The following is a 19052-nucleotide window of genomic DNA, read 5'->3' as shown; positions in this document are numbered from 1 at the left end:
AAAATGGTCTATTCTATGCCAAGCAATTTAGTCATGGAAAACTCGCCATTAATTCTAGAGAGGCCAGAAAAATTCAAAACTACATTCAGAGTCATGCACAAATTCTACAAATCTGAATAAACAGATCCATCTTCCTTAAGACAGAACAAAATAAAAGACAATTGCCTTACTAATATGATATCTTTTTTTATAGTATTTTTTTTACCTAAAAGAACCGGCATAACCATTATTTGTTAATTTGCTTGGAATACAAAAATAGCACGCACACATAAAACAATAAAATAAAGTAATATAAAAATAAATATAAATATAAATATAAATATAAATATAAATATAAAAATAAAAATAATCCTCAAAAGAACTTATTCAGCAAAAATACCTTGACAAGTGATAGCAAATGTATGTCAATATCCCGACTTGAAAAGCAACAATTTGACAAACCAATCAAGTTACTAGTTGCTTTATATGACAACAATCCTTCTGTTTGACCAAGAATCAATGATCTACTTGCACAGGCAACTGGAGAAGGATCTTCAATTGGACCACGTGAGTTTATCAATTTCTGCATTGATTCATGTCAACATTAAATGAACTAAGAAATTATAATTTAAAATTACATGATATATATACAAAAGAGATAGTGACAACTACATGTTTCACACACCAATTTTTTTAAAAATGCAATAAAAGGTTTCAACTGACCAGGAGCTTTTTAAGTTGCACTTTAGCACTGATGAGCATGTCCAATGTTGCACCTGTAACCCTACCAACAGTAGAAAGGCCTCCCAATACAGACAGTACTGCACACTGCCAAAGCAACAAATGACCAAAAGCTCTCTACCAAGAATATGTCACACACACACACACACACATATACACACAAGTACATATCCTGCCACAAAATAACACAAAAGGCTATATACATGCAAACATACATTTCACCACAAGAACTCTACCAAGAATATTCAACATATACATGCATAAAAAACATATATCCTACACCAAGTCACACAAACACACAATGTTATATATATACACACGATACAAATACTCTACACCAAGTCTGAGAACATACCTCATATCTAGAAACAACTTCATAAAAACGCAAGCGATGAAGGGCATAAGTTGCAAGAGAAGCAATATCATGACGCTGTTTTTCTAATAACAACTTCAATAATCGACTATAACCTTCACTAATACCAGATGGGACGTTGTCATCTTCACGGGGCCACCAACCTAAAAACCCTTCACAACCAATAGAATAGCGAGTAGCCTGCTCAACAACTCCAAGTAGCATTAATGTAATGGCTGTAGAATTCTGCAAATCATCACTGAACACACAAGCAAGCTGCTCCATTCCACCACCATTAACAAACTGAAAGCAGCTCTCTTTAGCAGAACACAAGAAAAGTGCCACACTCAACACCAAAATCACTTTCTTCTTCTGAAAATCAAAGCACAGAATCAGTAACAGATACCATTCATAGCTGGGTATTTTAGGTGCACGCATACAGAGAAAGCACACTCTTTTACTTATATATGTCACAATTAACCATTATACATGAGAGAGAGAGGGAGAGAGAGAGAGAAAGAGCACATTCTTTTCCTTATATGTTTTGCATTTAATGAAGCATTGAGTAAAGCAAACCATGTCTAAATCACCTGAGAAAGGTGGTAATGTCCAACACTCAGGAAGTTCCTTTTGAAGAGAAAATGCTGGATTAACATATCCATTAATTCTTTGGAAGAAGCCAAATCAATCTCTGATTCAAGAAAACTGCATTCTTCCAATAACTCCACAGATGAATTTCCTGATTCATCTTGAAGGGTTTTATAGAGATCAAGAAGCTCTTTTTTAGCTGCATCAAGAACAAAATGAGACTCCTCATTGCTATTATTGGTACTCTGTGTGAATTTCTTCTGATTGACTGCTGCATAGTGCAAGTCATGGGCACTGTAAGAAGAGGCTGCCGAGACAACAGTGTCTAAAACTTTATGGACTGCATCTCCAAGGTTTGTCAACTCCAATATCTTGAACATCAACTGTAAAAACTGCTTAATCTCAATAGATATATCAGATGCAGCAACTGGTAGGGATAACGCCTTCAGAGAGGATATAGATTCCTCAATTGTTAGATTTTTTGAATGTAATGCAGGAGGGAGGTCATCAAGCTTCCCTTCAGAGGAACAAACAACATTAGTCAAAGAGCTATCTAAATCAAACTCTATATTGTATTGCCCCAGGTCCTCAGCTGTGTTTCCATATATGACCAAACTAAGGCTGCGGTAGCTGCCCCTAACAACCAGATGATTAGTTACTACAGCCTGCAACAAATTAGTATATTAGTCTCAATAAGCATTGAAGCTGGGACATAGTTCTCTCAAGCATAAAACAATAGAAAGAGAAGAACAATAACAAATGATTTTTTCTATATTTGCACAGGCAGCACAGGGAACCAAAGAGATGATTATCACCACAATTGTAAACTCCATTAGGCTAAAATGAAATCCACCAATATATGAAAATAACTTACAGATTAGTTAACAAGAAACTTGAGCACAAAATTATACAAATGAGGTTGTTAAACCAAAAGAGTAACTGTTTGTCACAGGGGACAGAACTCTTCTCCTTCCAGATTATAGTTACTCTTTTCTGTTTTTGGGCTTATGTCTGATTTGGTATACATTTTTTTTTTTTTGAAGAATTTCATTTATCAGAGAGCATAAAGGATTCTTTCTATCAATAAGTCTAGTGACTGTAAATGTAAGTTGACAATTATTTGAGTTAAAGAAAGACCAGAAAAAAAAAAAACAGAAACTACAGAGGTTAAAATCAAAACAATAATCTTTAACGAGATTTTAATATCTCTTGCATAGTAATTGTACAAGATAAACATAAACTGGTAAATAAAATTATAAATATTTTTAAATAAAAAAAATAATCATTCATCTATTATCATTTCTTTTATATCCTAGAATAGATCTAAAGATAGATCATCATTTTAATATTAAATACATTTTCAAATTCCGCATTGTATCGTTGAATGTCAAAAAATTTATATTAAATATATTGTGTCATCAATAAAACAAATTCAATATGTGTATTATTGTTGGTTGTATCATTTCTTGAAGTGTTTTCTAACATTTCTATGAATTTTAATCAATATCCATCTAACTGATTTTTTTTTCCCTGATTTCCATCCAATATTTCCGATACTTTTAATAACAAAGTATCTTTAATCATGGGAAATTGGAGGAGGGTAAAGTTTTGGAAGGACAGGTGGTGCAAGGAGGATCATTTGTATATCTCCTTTCTTTTTCTATGTTCTTTAGCCGCAACAAAGGAGGCTTGGGTGCTGGATTTGTGGGAGCAAACAGGGGAGAGGGATTGTTGGAACCTTTGCTTTACTAGAAATCTTAATGATTTGAAGCTTGAAAACATACATCAAATCTTAATGATCGGGAGCTTGAAAACATACATCTTTTTTTTGCTAAAGTGCAGGGCATGCTAGTGCAAGGCATAACTCTTTTACTTCTATCCTTCCATTCTTCAACACAGAGTAAAAAGTCCTAGCTCCCAAAACTGAAAATACCCACAGCACAAGCCCTAGCTCCCAATTGTACCATGTTGTCGCCACCGTTCAACGCTGCCACCACTTTTAAAAGCTTCCATTGTCTCCTTCTTCACACGAATTTCTTCCATATACTCAACTATAGATATGAAATCCAACAAGTTTTCATCTCTATCTCGAGCTTTCTTGAATGAGAAAGGTGGTTTTAGAGTCCTTGTTGTTTATCCTTTAGATTTTTAGTGTTAAGCACGAATTGAATGCGATTTGAATAGGTTAAGTGTTTTATCCCTCCTTTCTAGAAGCATGAAAAGTGGAATGGAATAGGATTCATTTTTGGGCTATCCATAAGAGGGGTAAGAAGTCATAGGCATGGGCAAACAAAGACTCCTCCCTCATTCCATTCCCAATGGGAGTGACAATTAAGATATTTTGTGGATTTTTTTTCCCAATCAGTGTAGGAGGAGTTTGGACAATAGAATAGATTTCAATGGCAAAGGTTCAACCCAAGCATAACCTGAATTCAGCCTGAGTTTAATAATTTGAGCATGGGTTGAGCTCAGGTTGGGTTCATTGGATTAGAAGTTGGGTTGGGCCATACTTCAGGTTGATTCATTGCAAGTTCGGGTTGAGCTTGGATTAGCCCTCAACCTGACCTAACCCACCAAGTTGCAGCCTTAGAAATATCAAACAAAAAGTATTCTCGAATGGAAAAGCATGCTCTCACCCATGTCACCATGTCACCCAAGAACTGATATTAAAATGCCAATAAATCAACGATAAAACAAAAAAATGTGAAAAATCACAAAAAAAAAGCATGAAAAATCATTGATTTTGCGGCACCATCTTATTGCTCCTCCAGTATATCTTTCCACCCTTGCCAAAATCTGAAACTTTCAACCATATTTCCCCTTTTACCTCTAATTTTTAAAAAACCATGGTTGAGAAAAGGTTTTGACTCTTGACCAACTATAAAAAAAGAGGGTGGATACTAGTTAATAGAGGCATCCAATGTAAAATGGATGAGGAGCCAATTGATCATATCCTTCTCCATTACCACAAGGCAAGAGTTCTTTGGCAATTATGGTTGTCTTTATTCAAGATTTCTTAGGTTCAGACACCCATGGTGAGGGAGAAAAGCGAAAGAAGGTTTGAAGAGTTGCTCCTTTGTGCATATTTTGGACTTTCTGGAGAGAGAAATCGAATGTCAGTCGAGAATGAGGAGATGTCCATCCAGAGTTTGAAAAACATATTTCTTAGTACTCTTCTCTTGTGGGTAAAGTTATACATAGGTGATGGTTCAATGTCTCTAGTGAATTTTGTTGAGTGGTTAGGTACTTATCACGGGAGAGAGGTATTTTTGCAATCCTACCTTGGTTGCTCCTTAACTCTTTTTTTATTGTTTTCTTTCGCACTCTCTTTGTATACTTTCGATGTACTTTGTCGTACTTTTGCTTTTTTAATGAATTGCATCATTGCCTATCAAAAAAAAAAAATGCTAAACTTGTCTTGTCCTTGATTTAGTTTTGGGAATCCAATGATCATTTCATCCCACTTTTAGGAAAGTCATCTTAAGCTAATGGGGTTTTAGCATGAACCCCTAATAGTTTATTGATATAATGAAAAGAGTCATACAAGAAAGAGCAGAGAACAAACCATAAAATCCTTTCTAGTAATCACTCAAACAAATTTTCAAATTTTAGAATATTTGAAATTCCCAAAAAACAATCCACCAAGATTTACCACTTTTCAACACATCAAAGACTCAACAAATCCAGAAAAATGACACGGACAAGCAAGGATACAACAAGTAAACATATATTGCCAGATAATTATATTTTAAACAGCAAAAATTTAAGTTTTAACCAAATTACATAAATCTCTACACTAAAAATTACATCCCTCAAACGAAGAAACTTGAAAAATGTAGCTAGTCTACGTTGAGAATTTTATTCCAAACATTACTGAATACACTTTACATGCTTCTTTGAATTTACACTGGCTTGTGAAGATCGAGATCATCATTAGTTCTGACTTAGAGCCATTCATGTAAGTATGGTTAGGTCTTTTTGGATAAATAATGACATTGAAAAGGCATATATTGATATTTATTATGCTATGTAAAATTTATATGGTGAAAAAACAAAACTTGAAGAGGAGCGCTTAAACACCCCTAGTGAGCACTCAAGCACTTAAGACTTTGTTCATTATTTTCTTCATATTTTTATTTCACTTTTTTTTCACTTGACCAGTCATGTTCACTAGGGTTTTTAGAGTATCAATATGCCTTATTTTGCTTCTTTTTTTTTTCTTTCTTTTTTTATCAAATATATGCCTTATTTTGTTGAATCTTTTGAGATGCACCCTAAAACGATATTGCCATTGTTCTCCTATACCTTTCCAAGAGCCTAACTCTTGTGGTAACCATTCATGATAGTTGACCAAAAACCCCCAAGTCATTGAGGAGTTCATTAAGAAGCAGTGTGTGTTCTATCATGGACCTGAAACCAAAGTGTTAGCCAATGTACCCTTGGGAGAAGGTAGTGTTTGGTCCAAGTAAAACCATGCATTTGTTCTTTCATATTTGGTGAATTTGTTAATCCTATGATTTTTACATCTGCAAAATTTCTTTCGAACTCCTTATGCAGTTTTCCATGCACATCATATGTCTATTGTATGATTGGATTTTATTCTGATATCTAAATATCACATATTCATTAAAGAAATTCATAATTGAGATAAAATCAAATTTTTAGGCTTAAAACTCTAGTATCCAACGTTTTCAGATGGTATGACATGGTTAAATTCTTTAAATCATACTATCTTTCATGCAATTGGTTATACGTTACCTTATAATTCATGCTTCCAATGTATATGTACATATTAATGTTCATATTGTATTAACATGGTTTTTCGTTTAAAACCAGTATTATAAAGAAAAATTTTCTTATGTGTGCATTGCATGTTGCCTATGTAAGCCATGTTTACTATGTGGGAAAAGAATATTTCAAAATTCTGGACCAGTCAAGAAGTGACTTAACACATGTCTAAGAGGATCATGCTCTACATGGTTTCCAGTGTGAACATGTTTCCTCCTTAGAAACATTCATGCGACGTGGCAACTTGTTGTCACTATGTACCAATCCTCCTCAAGAACAATACATGTTCTAGTTTTGGACAAAAAAAACTAGGACACTCGATCGGATTTGAATCAGAGGTCTTGAACTCAAGTTTGTGAGAGACTCTTGTTGCCACCCTAGCTCTTTAATTTTAATGAATGAATGAATATGAAGCAAAGAACCCGCTTCTAACCTTTTTTAACACCATACCTATCAAAAAAAACCTCATTTAACACCATGCTTCCCCCAACGCTTTTATATGAGCAGTCACTACGCCAAAGTAGTGGATTTAGCAGTCCCCCTACCTAAGTCAAGCTTCATCCTTGCCATCTTGAAAGAAGACCGTCCAACACAATGCACAAAACAACTTCTTTGATCGCCTAGTCTTCACTAATAGCTAAACCAGAGGGAAATCTCTTTCGATTGGAAGGGCTATATCACAAGTTTTTGGGGTTCAAATGGCATGCATGGTCAATCCATTGCCAAAACTTTTTACTAGGTTGGGTTCCTGGATATGGGATCCATGTGGTAGGTTGGACCACTATACACATCAAATCGAGGGCTTTTTAGTTTAGTTTATTTATAGCGAGAAAGTCAAGGAGGCTTCTGCAAGCAATTCTATAACCGCAAGTAGCCCACATGTAGATAACAAAAACAAAAAAGAAACTGCACCACATAAAAATTTCTACAAAATAATTAGTAGCTTGAGGTCATGATGTCACAAGGCCTTCAATTGAATGTTCAAGTAGCAAAAATTGCTAACATCAGTTGGAAAAATAACATAAAATGTTACATAGCCAATGAAATAGCGAAGGTCATAATCAAAGTCTTATCATGGCAATTACAAGGTGTTCTTCATGAAACAATCCATGTTTTTTTTTTTTTTTGATAGGTAAATTTTTTGTCCCCATTGGCAAACCTAAAACCTTCCACAAACCCTCCTCATCTCTTTACCACTTGAGTCAAACCTCAAGGGCAAAAATGAATAATCATGAAACTATCCATGTTACACAAGGAGCTTTTGTTTAGGGAAGGCAAATATTGGATACGGTGTTGATGGCCAGTGAAATCGTGGATGAGAAAAGACGTTCCAGAGCAGAAGGGGCAGTTTTCAAAATTGATTTTGAAAAGGCTTATGATCATTTGGAATAGGGTTTTCTAGACTAGCTACTCAAAAGGAAAGAATTTAGTTCTAGATAGAGGACTTAGCTGAGGGGCTATTTATCCTCAGTAACTTTTGCAATCCTAGTGAAGGGAAATGCCAAAGGTCGGGTTAAAGGTTCTAGAGGCCTAAGACAGGGAGATCCACTACCTCCTTTCCTCTTCACCATTGTAACTAATGTGTTAAGTAGGATGATGTTGAGGTCTGAGGAGAGTGAGTTAGTGGAAGGCATCATTCTAGGTAAGAAGTATGACTAGAGTGTCTCATCTGCAACTTGAAAACGATACTATCTTCTTTTCTAGACCTTGTTCAGAAGATTTAGAAACCCTTAAGATCATTTTGTTAGTGTTTGGGCTTAAGATAAATTTGGATAAGAGTACTCGTTCTGACATCAACATTGATCAAGATCATCTCACTACGTTGGTATTGTTGCTTGATTGTAAGGCCTTAGATTGGTCAATTCCCTATTTAAGTCTCCCATTGGTTTGGGGGGGGGGGGGGCTCAAAGTCATGTGTTTTTTAGGAATCAATGATTGAGAGAATTTCGCGAATATTAGATGGGTAGAAAAAAGCCTTCTTATCTTAAGGTGGAAGGATAACTCTTATTTATTCTTGCTTGCCTCATATTCTTAGTTATTTTCTATCCCTGTTCAAGATCCCTTCTTCAGTGGTGTTAAAAATTGAGAATTTGCAAAGGGATCTTCTTTGATCAGGGACTAGAAAGCACAAGAGAGATCACCTCATTAGTTGGGACTTAGTATGTAAGTCTAAAGTCAAAGAGGGTTTAGGATTTGGAAAGATTTATTTTGAGGAATTGTGCTTTATTTTTTTGATAAGAGAAATGACTCTAGAGGTTTTCTAAGGAAAGTTTTACTCTTTGACATTAGGTTATTCTAAACATTCATGGGACACATACTAATGAGTGGGATGCCGACACTATAATCAAGTAGTCACATCGTTGCCCATGGATAGCCATTGCACAGATCTTTCCAAAATTTACCAAATATACTCAACTTGTGGTGGGAGATGGGGTGAGAATCCGTTTTTGGGAAGGCTAGTGGTGGGGGATCAACCTTTGTGTTCTCAAGTCTATTCAAAATCATCACAAGTAAAAACCTTACTATTGCGTCAATCCTCGAAACTACTTATACCTTCTCTTGGAACTTTAGTTTCCGTCATAACCTTTCTGATTTTGAGATAGAAAATCTTGAAAGCGTAATGTTCCCTCTTACTCATTTGCATTTACCTCCATCCATTCCAAATGCAAGAGCGTGGTCTGTTTTTTTATATAGGTAAATGGATATTGTATTAAATAAAGGTATACACGATGTATAAATATACAAAAACCAATAAGGGCGAATACACACAAAAAGCAACCGCGCCCTATGGGGAGCCTAACCAATCCACAAAATTTATCAAAGAAGTAATATTATCCCCCATGTACACTCTAACCCAATCTCAAAAGAGATGCAAAAAAGAACTTTTAATTGTTTGATCTAAGTTTTCCCTATCCTCTCAAAAGCTCTCCTATTTCTTTCCCTCCAAATAAACCAAAAAATGCATAGAGGAGCAAATATCCAAGCCTTTTTCCTTTTTTTGCCAACCAAGAAGCCACTTCAACTTAAGAGCACCCCTCTCAAAGAAGAGTGCATCACCCACCATACATGAAATAGAGCAAAAACCAGCTGCCACAATATGCTTGCTTTCAGACAGTGCAAAAGAATATGATCTCTCATTTCCTCTTCGCACATGTAGCATCTGTTTGGCATCCTCCATCCCCTCCTTCTAAGCTCATCTTGGATCAATATCTTAGCCCAAGTTACCTCCCAAGCAAAAAAGTTAGCTCTTACAAGGGCCCAAGAGTTCCACATTGAACTGCGCAAGAAAGGCTCCGCTCTCCTACTTGCCAGAGAGAAGTACAAGGGCTGAATTGAAAAATCTCCATTCTTAGTCTCCAACTAAACCATGGCATCATCAGTACCCAAAACGATGGAGTAGTCATGCAACCTCCCAAAAAAGGCATCAACATCCTCCAACTCCCAATCGTTGAATTATCTAATAAACCTCGGACCCTAACTACCCCCATCCCAAACACCTACCACCCAAGCATCCTTAGAGGAAGCGATAGCATAAAGGCCTGAGAATGTATCCCTCAAAGACAAATCCCCACACCACCTATCTTTCCAGAATTTCACCTGATTCCCTAAGCCAACTTGAAGACTCGTTTTATCTTTGAAAACCTCCCAACCATTTTTAATTGCCTTTCAAACCCCTACACCGTACCTCTCTCTCACCTCCTTTGTGGACCAACCCCACTCCTATAGCCCATACTTACCAACAATTACCCGTTTCCAAAGAGGATTCCTTTCCCTTACAAATCTCCAAGACCATTCCCCCAAAAGGGTCTTATTGAAAAGTGAAAGGCTTTTAAAACCCAAACCCCCCTTTTTGTTTTTCCATACAAACAATTGACCAATTAAGCAAATGTGACTTATTCACCAAAGCCCCCTCTCCCCAAAGGAAGTCTCTTCGGATCTTTTCCAATCTAGATGTCACTCTTTTGGGGATAACAAAGAAGAACATATAGTAAATGAGTAAAATCATTCATTTATAGTAAAGTCCCACTACACTTATTCATCTCATTATTTATAGTAAAGTCATTCATTTTAGTCTTGTCTACTCATGCTGATCTAGTTCCATTGTTCCCTACTAATTTTGTTTGAAAATCCCAAGTCTGTTTTAAGGTCAAGTCCTTTGTTTGGTTAGTGACACATAAGAAGATAAATACCAATAACATGCTATAGTCAAGAAGATCCTACAAAGTCCCCAGTTCTAATATTTGTTTGGTGTATATGGACAGTGATGAAACGGTAGATCATCATTTCCTATTTTGTCCTTTGACTTTAAGGCTATGGCACAGATTATTCAAATTGGCTAATTTGGACAAAGTTACTCCTAAAGTATCTATAATATGATGATCATTTCATATAAGGGATTAGGAAACTCCATTAGAGGCAAGGTTATACAAACCGCTTGTCTTGCTTTGATGTGGGTTGTGTGGCGGCAAAGAAACGCTAAGATTTTTTAGGACAAGGAAAGGACTTGTTGGGACATCATTCATTCCTTCGCATCCTTTTGGGCCTCTTGTACCACAACTTTTAAGGGCATTCCCCTTAATGTGGTTCAACTTGATTGGATTGCAGTTTGTAGTTTCAAAGATGTGGGTTAGCAAGTAATGTTTTTTATTTGTATTTTTTCATATGGGAGATAATTATTCACAATTGATTAGGTTTACTTTGTATTTTGGAGGTTACTACATACCTTTCATTTAGATTTTTTGGAGGATTCCGCAACCTTTTGATTCCAAACATAATGAATAACATTGTTGTTTCTCATAAAAAAAATAACATAAAATGTAGTAAATACCTCAACTTCTAGCACATTTGATGAAGAGTGAGAATAAAGAAAAGGTTGACACAAGCGCCTAAACCTTGTTTCCCCTTCACTCTGAACAAAAACCTCCAAAGCAAATGAAGGTGGGGAAGTAGCCCTGCACAAGAAAATGTCTATCATTTTTATTTTTTTTGATAAATAAACGCAGCATGTATTAACAAGAGGCAAAATAACCACAAAGCATACAGGAAGTATACAAGACGGCTAAGGCCTTGCAACCAAAGAAAGATAAACAAAAACTCACCAACCCTTAACTAGAAGCTAACCATTCCAAAAAGCCTATAAGAGAGAGCGGCTCCTCTCCAATATACAGTTTAGCTCAACCCCATAAATTACAAACAAAAGAATTTTTAAACTTCTGAATTGCTAACACCCTCCCCCCCCCCCTCCCCCCCCCTCCCCCCCCCTCCCCCCTAAAAGTTAGTCTATTCTTCTCTTTCCAAACCGTCCAAAAATGTACAACGGAATGGATTTCCAAATCTTTTTCCTTTTTTTCCCCACAAAAGAGTCCCTCCAACTAAATAAAACCTCCTTTATAGTTTCTAGAAAAACCCATTGAGCGTCGAACAAACCAAGAACAATATCCCACAGCACTCTGGCCACTGTACAATGTATTAAAATATGATTTATCGTTTCCTCTTCACAACCACACAAGAAACAACAATTAGGAAGTTGTCACCCTCTTTTCTGAAGCCTATCAAGAGTAAGCACCTTCCCCCACGCAGCTTCCCACGCAAAAAACACAATTTTGGTTGGAACTCTATCCACCCAAACATTACTTTTTGGGAAAACGGCTGCAATGGGGCTTACCAACAGGCTGTACGCTTTCTTGACACTAAACTGTCCATTTCTTCCCTCCTTCCAAAAAACCAAGTCTTCCTCCATAGTAATCCTATGACCCCTCAAAGCAAGAAGCAAATTGTCAACCATGTCCAAATCTCAATCATTAAAGTCCCTAAGAAACCTTAAATTCCAGCCGCCTTGGCCGAAATTCTGGTCCCACATCTCTTCCATGGTGGCATTCTTGTGCACAACCATAGCATAAAGATGCGGGAATCTTTAGGATAACACTGTACACCCACACCAAAGATCAGTTCAGAATCTGATTTTGGTGTCTTTTCCCACTTTAAACGCCAAATTTTCCCAGCACCAAACAAATTCCTTCAGAATCTCCTTCCAAACACCTCATTTGCCTTCTTTGTCCTCCAACCAAAATCCTCTTGCCCATACTTTGCCATAAGCACCTGCGTCCAAAGACCCTCCTTAACACAAGCAAGTCTCCATAACCATTTTCCAAGCAAGGCTTTGTTCAAAAGGGCTAGATTTCTTAAGCCAAACCCCCTCCACCCTTCCCCCCTCCTCCTTATCCACACAAACCACCTCCCAATTGACTAAGTGGGCTTTCTTTTCTAGATTACCCCCTCCCCACAAAAAATCTCTTTGCAACTTTTCTAACCTCCTTGCCACTAACTTTGGCATGCGGAAAAGGGACATTTGATACAAGGGCATACTAGCCATCGTGGTCTTTATAAGTGTAATTCTTCCACCTTTGGATATATATTGACGTTTCCAAAGGGCAAGTCTCCTCCTTACTCTCTCTTCCACCCCATCCCACATGGAAGAGGCCTTATTTGGCGCCCCCAAAGGCAGCCCCAGGTAGACTGCAGGCAGCTGTCCCACCCTACACCCTAGTTCCACTACCATCTCGTCCACCTCTTCCACCTCCCCAACCGGTAATATTTCACTTTTGGCCAAATTAATCCTTAACCATGAAGCAGCTTCAAATCAAAAGAGAATCCAGCTCAAATGCGTTAAGTGCTCTTTCTTTGCCTCATAGAAAACGATTGTATCATCAGCAAAGAGTAAGTGTGAAATATTGACAGTCTGTCTTCTACCTCACCATATGCTACACCCAGAGATAAAACCCCCTTCAACAGCCCTCCTAATTAGAGCACTCAACACTTCCATTCCCATAACAAAAAGATAGGGGGAAAAAGGGTCCCCTTGACGCAGCCCCTTAGAACTTGGAAAGAACCCGGCTGGTACTCCGTTCACCAAGATTGAGAACTTGGCTGTAGATATACAACTCCACATCCATCCCAACAACTTCGGCCCAAACCCCATTTTTTGCAAAACCTTCAGCAAAAACTACCAGTTAACGTTGTCATACGCCTTCTCTATATCCAATTTGCAAATTAGGCCTTTCTCTCCCCTTTTTTGCTATGAATCAATCACCTCATTTGCAATTAAAGAGACATCTAGAATCTGTCTCCCCATGACAAACGCATTCTGATCGGGGAAAACCACTTTCTTGAGTCTATTGGCTAGCACCTTAGCTAACAATTTATACAGCCCCCCTCTATCATGAGATTGCATTAAAAGAAGGAAACGAAAAAAGGAAAACATAATCAAAGCATAAGCATAGTAAACCACAAATTTGAAAGTTAAACACTAATGGAAATGAGCATGCACCCATTCAATAATGCAATAGTTTGCATATTGTAGGGCAACTTAAGGGCAAACTAATAGCTCAAGTTTAATAAATTAATGCCAAACCATTAAAACGAAAATAATATACCTCAATAATATTTAAGATGACACAAGTTGTTCCTCATTTACCATTTATAGAAGAGAGATGTATCACTTACCACAAATAGATATGCATTGGTTTCACTTGTATTTGTAAGGTCATTGAATCCTTTGTTGTTTATAATCACTACCCTTTTCCACAATGGTTAATAGAGTGCAAAGAAGATCCTTCCATAGCCTCCTTGTATTTTTCCTTTCTCTAAAGATTCTATATATTCTTTAAAGTTAAATTTAAAAATCATTCGCCAAAAAAAAAGTCAAATCTTAGTATGCTTCTCTTGCAATGATGACCATCCAAAAGTTTCAATATAAAACCCACTTAAATTAATGTTAGTTCATATGTGTGTGTGTTTGTTATACGGCCTTGTGAGAGGATGAGAGTGGAGGAGTTTGAATTCAGCTTTGAATAGATAAGACCTACAATGAGAAATGAAGAAAAAAATTGGTTCGCTTGACCAAAATTTGATATTTTAATAAGATTGTATTAAAACTTCACATAACATAAATGATCAAGTCTAGCCCAAGGCTCATTAGACCCTTTATTTTCTCCATTTTCCTCTATTTGTTTACTTGTTGGTTGCTCCTTGCACACTTCCTATCAGTCATGGTTGTGCCCCATTTGTTAGGTGCCGCTTGTTTTATTTAATGGCCAAACAAAAAGAAATATATTAAGAAGCGCCTAACAAAAAGGGGTCGCAACAAGCACAAGGAAGTATATAAAATGCACCATAAATCCAAAACAAGAAAGTACAAGAGGCCATAAAACAGCCTACCCCAAACCTAAAGAATCTATGAAATCTAGAAATACAAATTACATCTCCCACTCCCTAGAAGAGAAAAAAAATTCAAAGAAAAAGATCTTTAAGAGCCAAATACAACCAATGAACCAATTGCATTCTACATGCACGAAGAATTGCCATTTTATGAGCATAGTTTTAAAAGGCGCAAAAGTATCCTCTAGCTTAGGCACAAGGCACAACACAAAGCGCGCACCTAAGTGAAGTGAAACCTGACCTAGTATGCATATCAATTTTATAAAATATGATCCAAATCCAATACAGTCAATAAAAAATTTAAGATTTCAAACATTTAAAAAAAAGCATTCAACAAAAAAAATAATAAAATTATATAAATTTTAATATAGAATTAGAAATTTTAAGAATAAAAGTGCTTAAAAATGAAAAGTAAAGTAGACAAGGCGCGCCTCTTCAACAAGGTGCATGTCTTGGCAAGGCGCTATAGCTAGGGAGTGGTTGCGCCTTGAGCCTAGGCGTGCTTTAAGCATGCCTTTTAAAACTATGTTTATGAGCATGTAAGGCCCATCAGATGTGATTGAGCGTGTTTCAAGAACGCATCTCAAAGAAAAAGATCTTTAAGAGCCAAATCCAACCATTTTATACCTTCAAAGTCTTCACATTCCTCTCTCCACAAACACCCAAGTAGATATAAGGGGGGACATTTTCTATGTCTTTCTAGTGCTTCTTTCTCACATGTCTATCATGTCACCCAAGAAAAACTTTGATTGTCCATGAAAGCACCCTCCAAAGAGAGAGAATAAGAAAGCCCATCAACTTCTAGCCTAACTATAAATGAATGAAACATGGTTAGCTGATTCTTCCAGATTTTTAACAAGAGATCAACCCAGAGCCAAGGGCTGGTAAATACTTACTACCATTCTCCACACTGCCTCCCGTGCAAAGGAGCACCCCTTGGAGGGGGTAGCTACAACCTAAGTCTCTCCAATGTAACAAGTTATTAACGGCTGCAGACACAGAAAATTTAAAAGACCTCAAAGAGAATAAGCCTCACCAATAGACTCTCCAAACCAAACGATCATCACGAGATTTATTGTACCTATATCTAAAAAAGGAAAAAAAATTGATAAGTACCTGTATATACAAATTTGTTGTATCTTCATAGGTGTTGTGGGTAAAAATGGCAAGAGAGAGTAGGTGGAGAAGGTTTTGGAGGTGGAGAAGAAGTCTTTTGAGATCAAATTCAATTTATAAGAACTACATCAAATATTATTTTTAGTTGACAAAGTAGGTTCCTATAATTCAAGAGTTATTATTATTATTATTGTGTGGTGGAGAAGAAGTGTTTTGAGATCAACTTCAATTTATAAGAACTACACCAAATATTATTTTTAGTTGACAAAGTAGGTTCCTATCATTCAAGTCATTATTATTGTTGTGAGGTGGACAAGAAGTCTTTTGAGATCAAATTCAATTTAAAAAAAATACACCAAATATTATTTTTGGTTGACAAATCAGGTTCCTATAATTCAAGAGTGATTATTATTATTATTATTGCATGAACCACAGAATAGTTACTAGGTAGTCATGCATCTCCAAGAATATCACAAAAATCCGCCAGAGAAACTGGTGCTGCATACCCAAGTTATTATTATTACATGAACCACAGAATAGTTACTAGGTAGTCATGCATTCTCCAAGAATATCACAAAAATCAGCCACAGAAACTGGTGCTGCATACCCAAGAAGTGTTATTACTGGAGAAACTGAAGAAGCATTTTGTTCAAGGAACTCGCACGAAGTGATCACAACAGGTTCGGCAAATATTACCTGCAAAAGGAATAAACATATTAGTGGTGAGCAACGAATAAACCAACTATGAGTTAGAAATCTATTTAAAAAATTCAAAAAAAAAAAAAAACACATTAGATAGAAAACATTAATCTATGAGCTATACAGGCTTGGAGAGCTGCCCACTAGTGGGTTCCAAGCAATCAAAACATAATCATATATTTTTAGAATTCCCTTAGGTTTTTGAAGATTTTTTTTTATAGATAAACCCACAAAAATATATTAGATAAAGAGTGCTTGAAAGGCGACCCAAAGCATACAGGGAGTATACAAGAGTCACCTAAAAACAAGAAAAAACAGAGACAAGCACTCACCGACCCTCAACAAGAACCCAACCAGTCCACAAAGTTAATCAAAGATAAGGGACCTACAACTATAGAAGACTTAGCCCAAGAAAATAGATTACAAACAAAGGAATTTTTCATTCTTTGAATCAACAAGACCTCATTATCAAAAACTATCCTGTTTCTTTCCTTCCAAACCGTCCAAACTAAGCAAAGAGGAGTTGTCCGCCAAACCTTTCTATGCTTCTTGTCCTTAAAGGAAGCACGCCAACCTAAAAGAGTGTCTCTAACCGTAAACGGAAGGACCCAATTAACACCAAACAAAGAAAACATGAGATCCCACAAAACCTTCGCCTTGGAACAATGAACAAGAATGTGATTTATCGTCTCCTCTTCAGCACAACACAAGGAACATCTGTTAGCTAAAATCCAGCCCCTCCTCTTGAGTTGATCTTGAGTAAGAACCTTCCCCCATGAAGCTTCCCAAGCAAAAAAACCCACCTTTATAGGAACATCCAGTCTACAAATAATGCTCCACAGAAACGGGACTGCACAGCTATGATCAAGAGAATTATAAAGGGACTTTACAGTGAAAATCTCATTCTTTGTCCCTTTCCACACCATCCTATCCTCCACATCAGCATTCAGCCTCTTTCCTTGAATGGTCGAAAGGAATCTCTCCACCACCTCCACCTCCCAATCATTGAAAGGTCAAGAGAAGCGGGGAATCCACACAGTCCACTACCCACGCATCTTTAGAAACCGCTAATGCAAACAAGGAGGGAAAGGCCTCGCAAAGGGAATTATTCCCGCACCAAATATCCTTCCAAAACCTCACCCTTTTGCCATCCCCCCACAGAGAAGGAAACATTATTGAGCAGCAACAAACCTTCCTTACTGATTTCCTTCCAAAGCCCCACCCCATAAAGTTCAAAACCTCATAAAGTTTCTTTTCCCACCAAAACCCTATGATACCAATTCTTGAAGGACTCAGCAAGCCCTTTTGCTAGGTGCAGTTAACATATTTTCTTCTTGCCTATCAAAAAAAAATCCCATGGAAGAAGGCATCTGCATTTGCCACCCAAAACCACAAAATTCTAAATAAGTCTGCAAAGTTCAAACCCTCGTAGAGTTCCTTACTTGTATGAATCCTACGACACAAATCCATGAAAGGATTTGTGGAGCCATCTACATTTGCCCCCCAAAACCGCAAGATTCCATATTGTTTTGTTCTCGATGATCGACCCATGAAAATATTAATATTTCCATACAAGTTTTGATATCCCCTCACTGTTGGTAGATATGCAAATATGATTTCCACCCATCAGTTGCCACTTTGTTTGTTTCAGAAAACAGAGAAATAGAATAGAAAATAGGAAAAAAAAAACCCACTTGTTTCAGAAAACGGAGAAAAAGAATAGAAAATAAAATCTTTAATATTCCACTCTGTATGGTCTGATTTTGAAAAAGAAAAAAAAAATAGAAAAAAATAAAAACCCCACTTATTCAATTAGCGATGCTAGACAAAGCACAATTCATCTTAGTCCTAAATCCTCCCCTGTCTCCAAAAACAGAAAGGTCCGAGACTACATTACTTTCTTTTTCTTTCTTCCCTTCTCCCACACTTTCCTGGCAACCAAGCAAAACCCGACTCCACAAGAACGGGAACCTAAAATCATACCAAATTAGTAACACGGAAAAACTGCTTACCTCGTCGACGTACTCGTCTAGTTGGGGATGAACGAATGTCTGAGCGAACAAGACACAAGGCTCAGGTCGACCCATTCTTTTTCGGATTTTTCTAGACTTTCTCACAAAGTCATCCCTTAACCCTAGGGTTTAACAGAAGTCGGGGTTTTGCAGGAGAGGATTTGGTGTGGTGCAGTGAAAAAGAATTTAGGGTTTCTCTGCAATTGGAGGGAAGCTTTGGGATTTTTTTAGGAAGCCTGGCAAGAGAAGGGAGGGAAGGGTATTATAATTGGTTTGCGGATCTTATTGGTCAGATGCAAGCGCTTTTAGACAAGTGCGCAGCAGAAATTAGAAATTTTGGTTGAGGGGCAAAATAAAAAATCTATAAATTATAATAAATATAGATCAATTTTCCGATTTTAAAACCCATAAAATAAGCCATTATTAGCACTATAAAAAATATATAATATAATAAATTAAATAAAAAAAAATACTAAAAACATGGACAAAAGAGTTTTAAAATTTATTAAAAATTTATCAAAAATTCAAATAATATTTGTAAGCAAATTTTAAAAGATAGT

General features: G+C 36.7%; 1 protein-coding gene across 1 annotated transcript in view; it reads right to left on the bottom strand.

Moving 5' to 3' along the window:
* The window catches only part of LOC100246722 (protein virilizer homolog), a 71569-nt gene extending 52733 nt beyond the window's left edge, over positions 1-18836 (bottom strand). Inside the window, exons 1-7 of the mRNA XM_010654711.3 lie at positions 18493-18836; positions 16389-16477; positions 11277-11400; positions 1663-2325; positions 1076-1444; positions 703-807; positions 380-562 (exon numbers count right to left, since the gene is read on the bottom strand). Of these exons, the coding sequence (XP_010653013.1) occupies positions 380-562; positions 703-807; positions 1076-1444; positions 1663-2325; positions 11277-11400; positions 16389-16477; positions 18493-18567 (1608 nt within the window). The 5' untranslated portion in view covers positions 18568-18836. The remainder of the gene's footprint in view (positions 1-379; positions 563-702; positions 808-1075; positions 1445-1662; positions 2326-11276; positions 11401-16388; positions 16478-18492) is intronic.
* Between the last annotated feature and the right edge of the window lie 216 nt (positions 18837-19052).

This window comes from Vitis vinifera, chromosome 1, assembly GCF_030704535.1.
Source record: "Vitis vinifera cultivar Pinot Noir 40024 chromosome 1, ASM3070453v1".
Taxonomy (NCBI): Eukaryota; Viridiplantae; Streptophyta; class Magnoliopsida; order Vitales; family Vitaceae; genus Vitis; species Vitis vinifera.
Note: the sequence above shows the minus strand (reverse complement) of the source record. Positions and strands in the feature narration are given on the sequence as shown.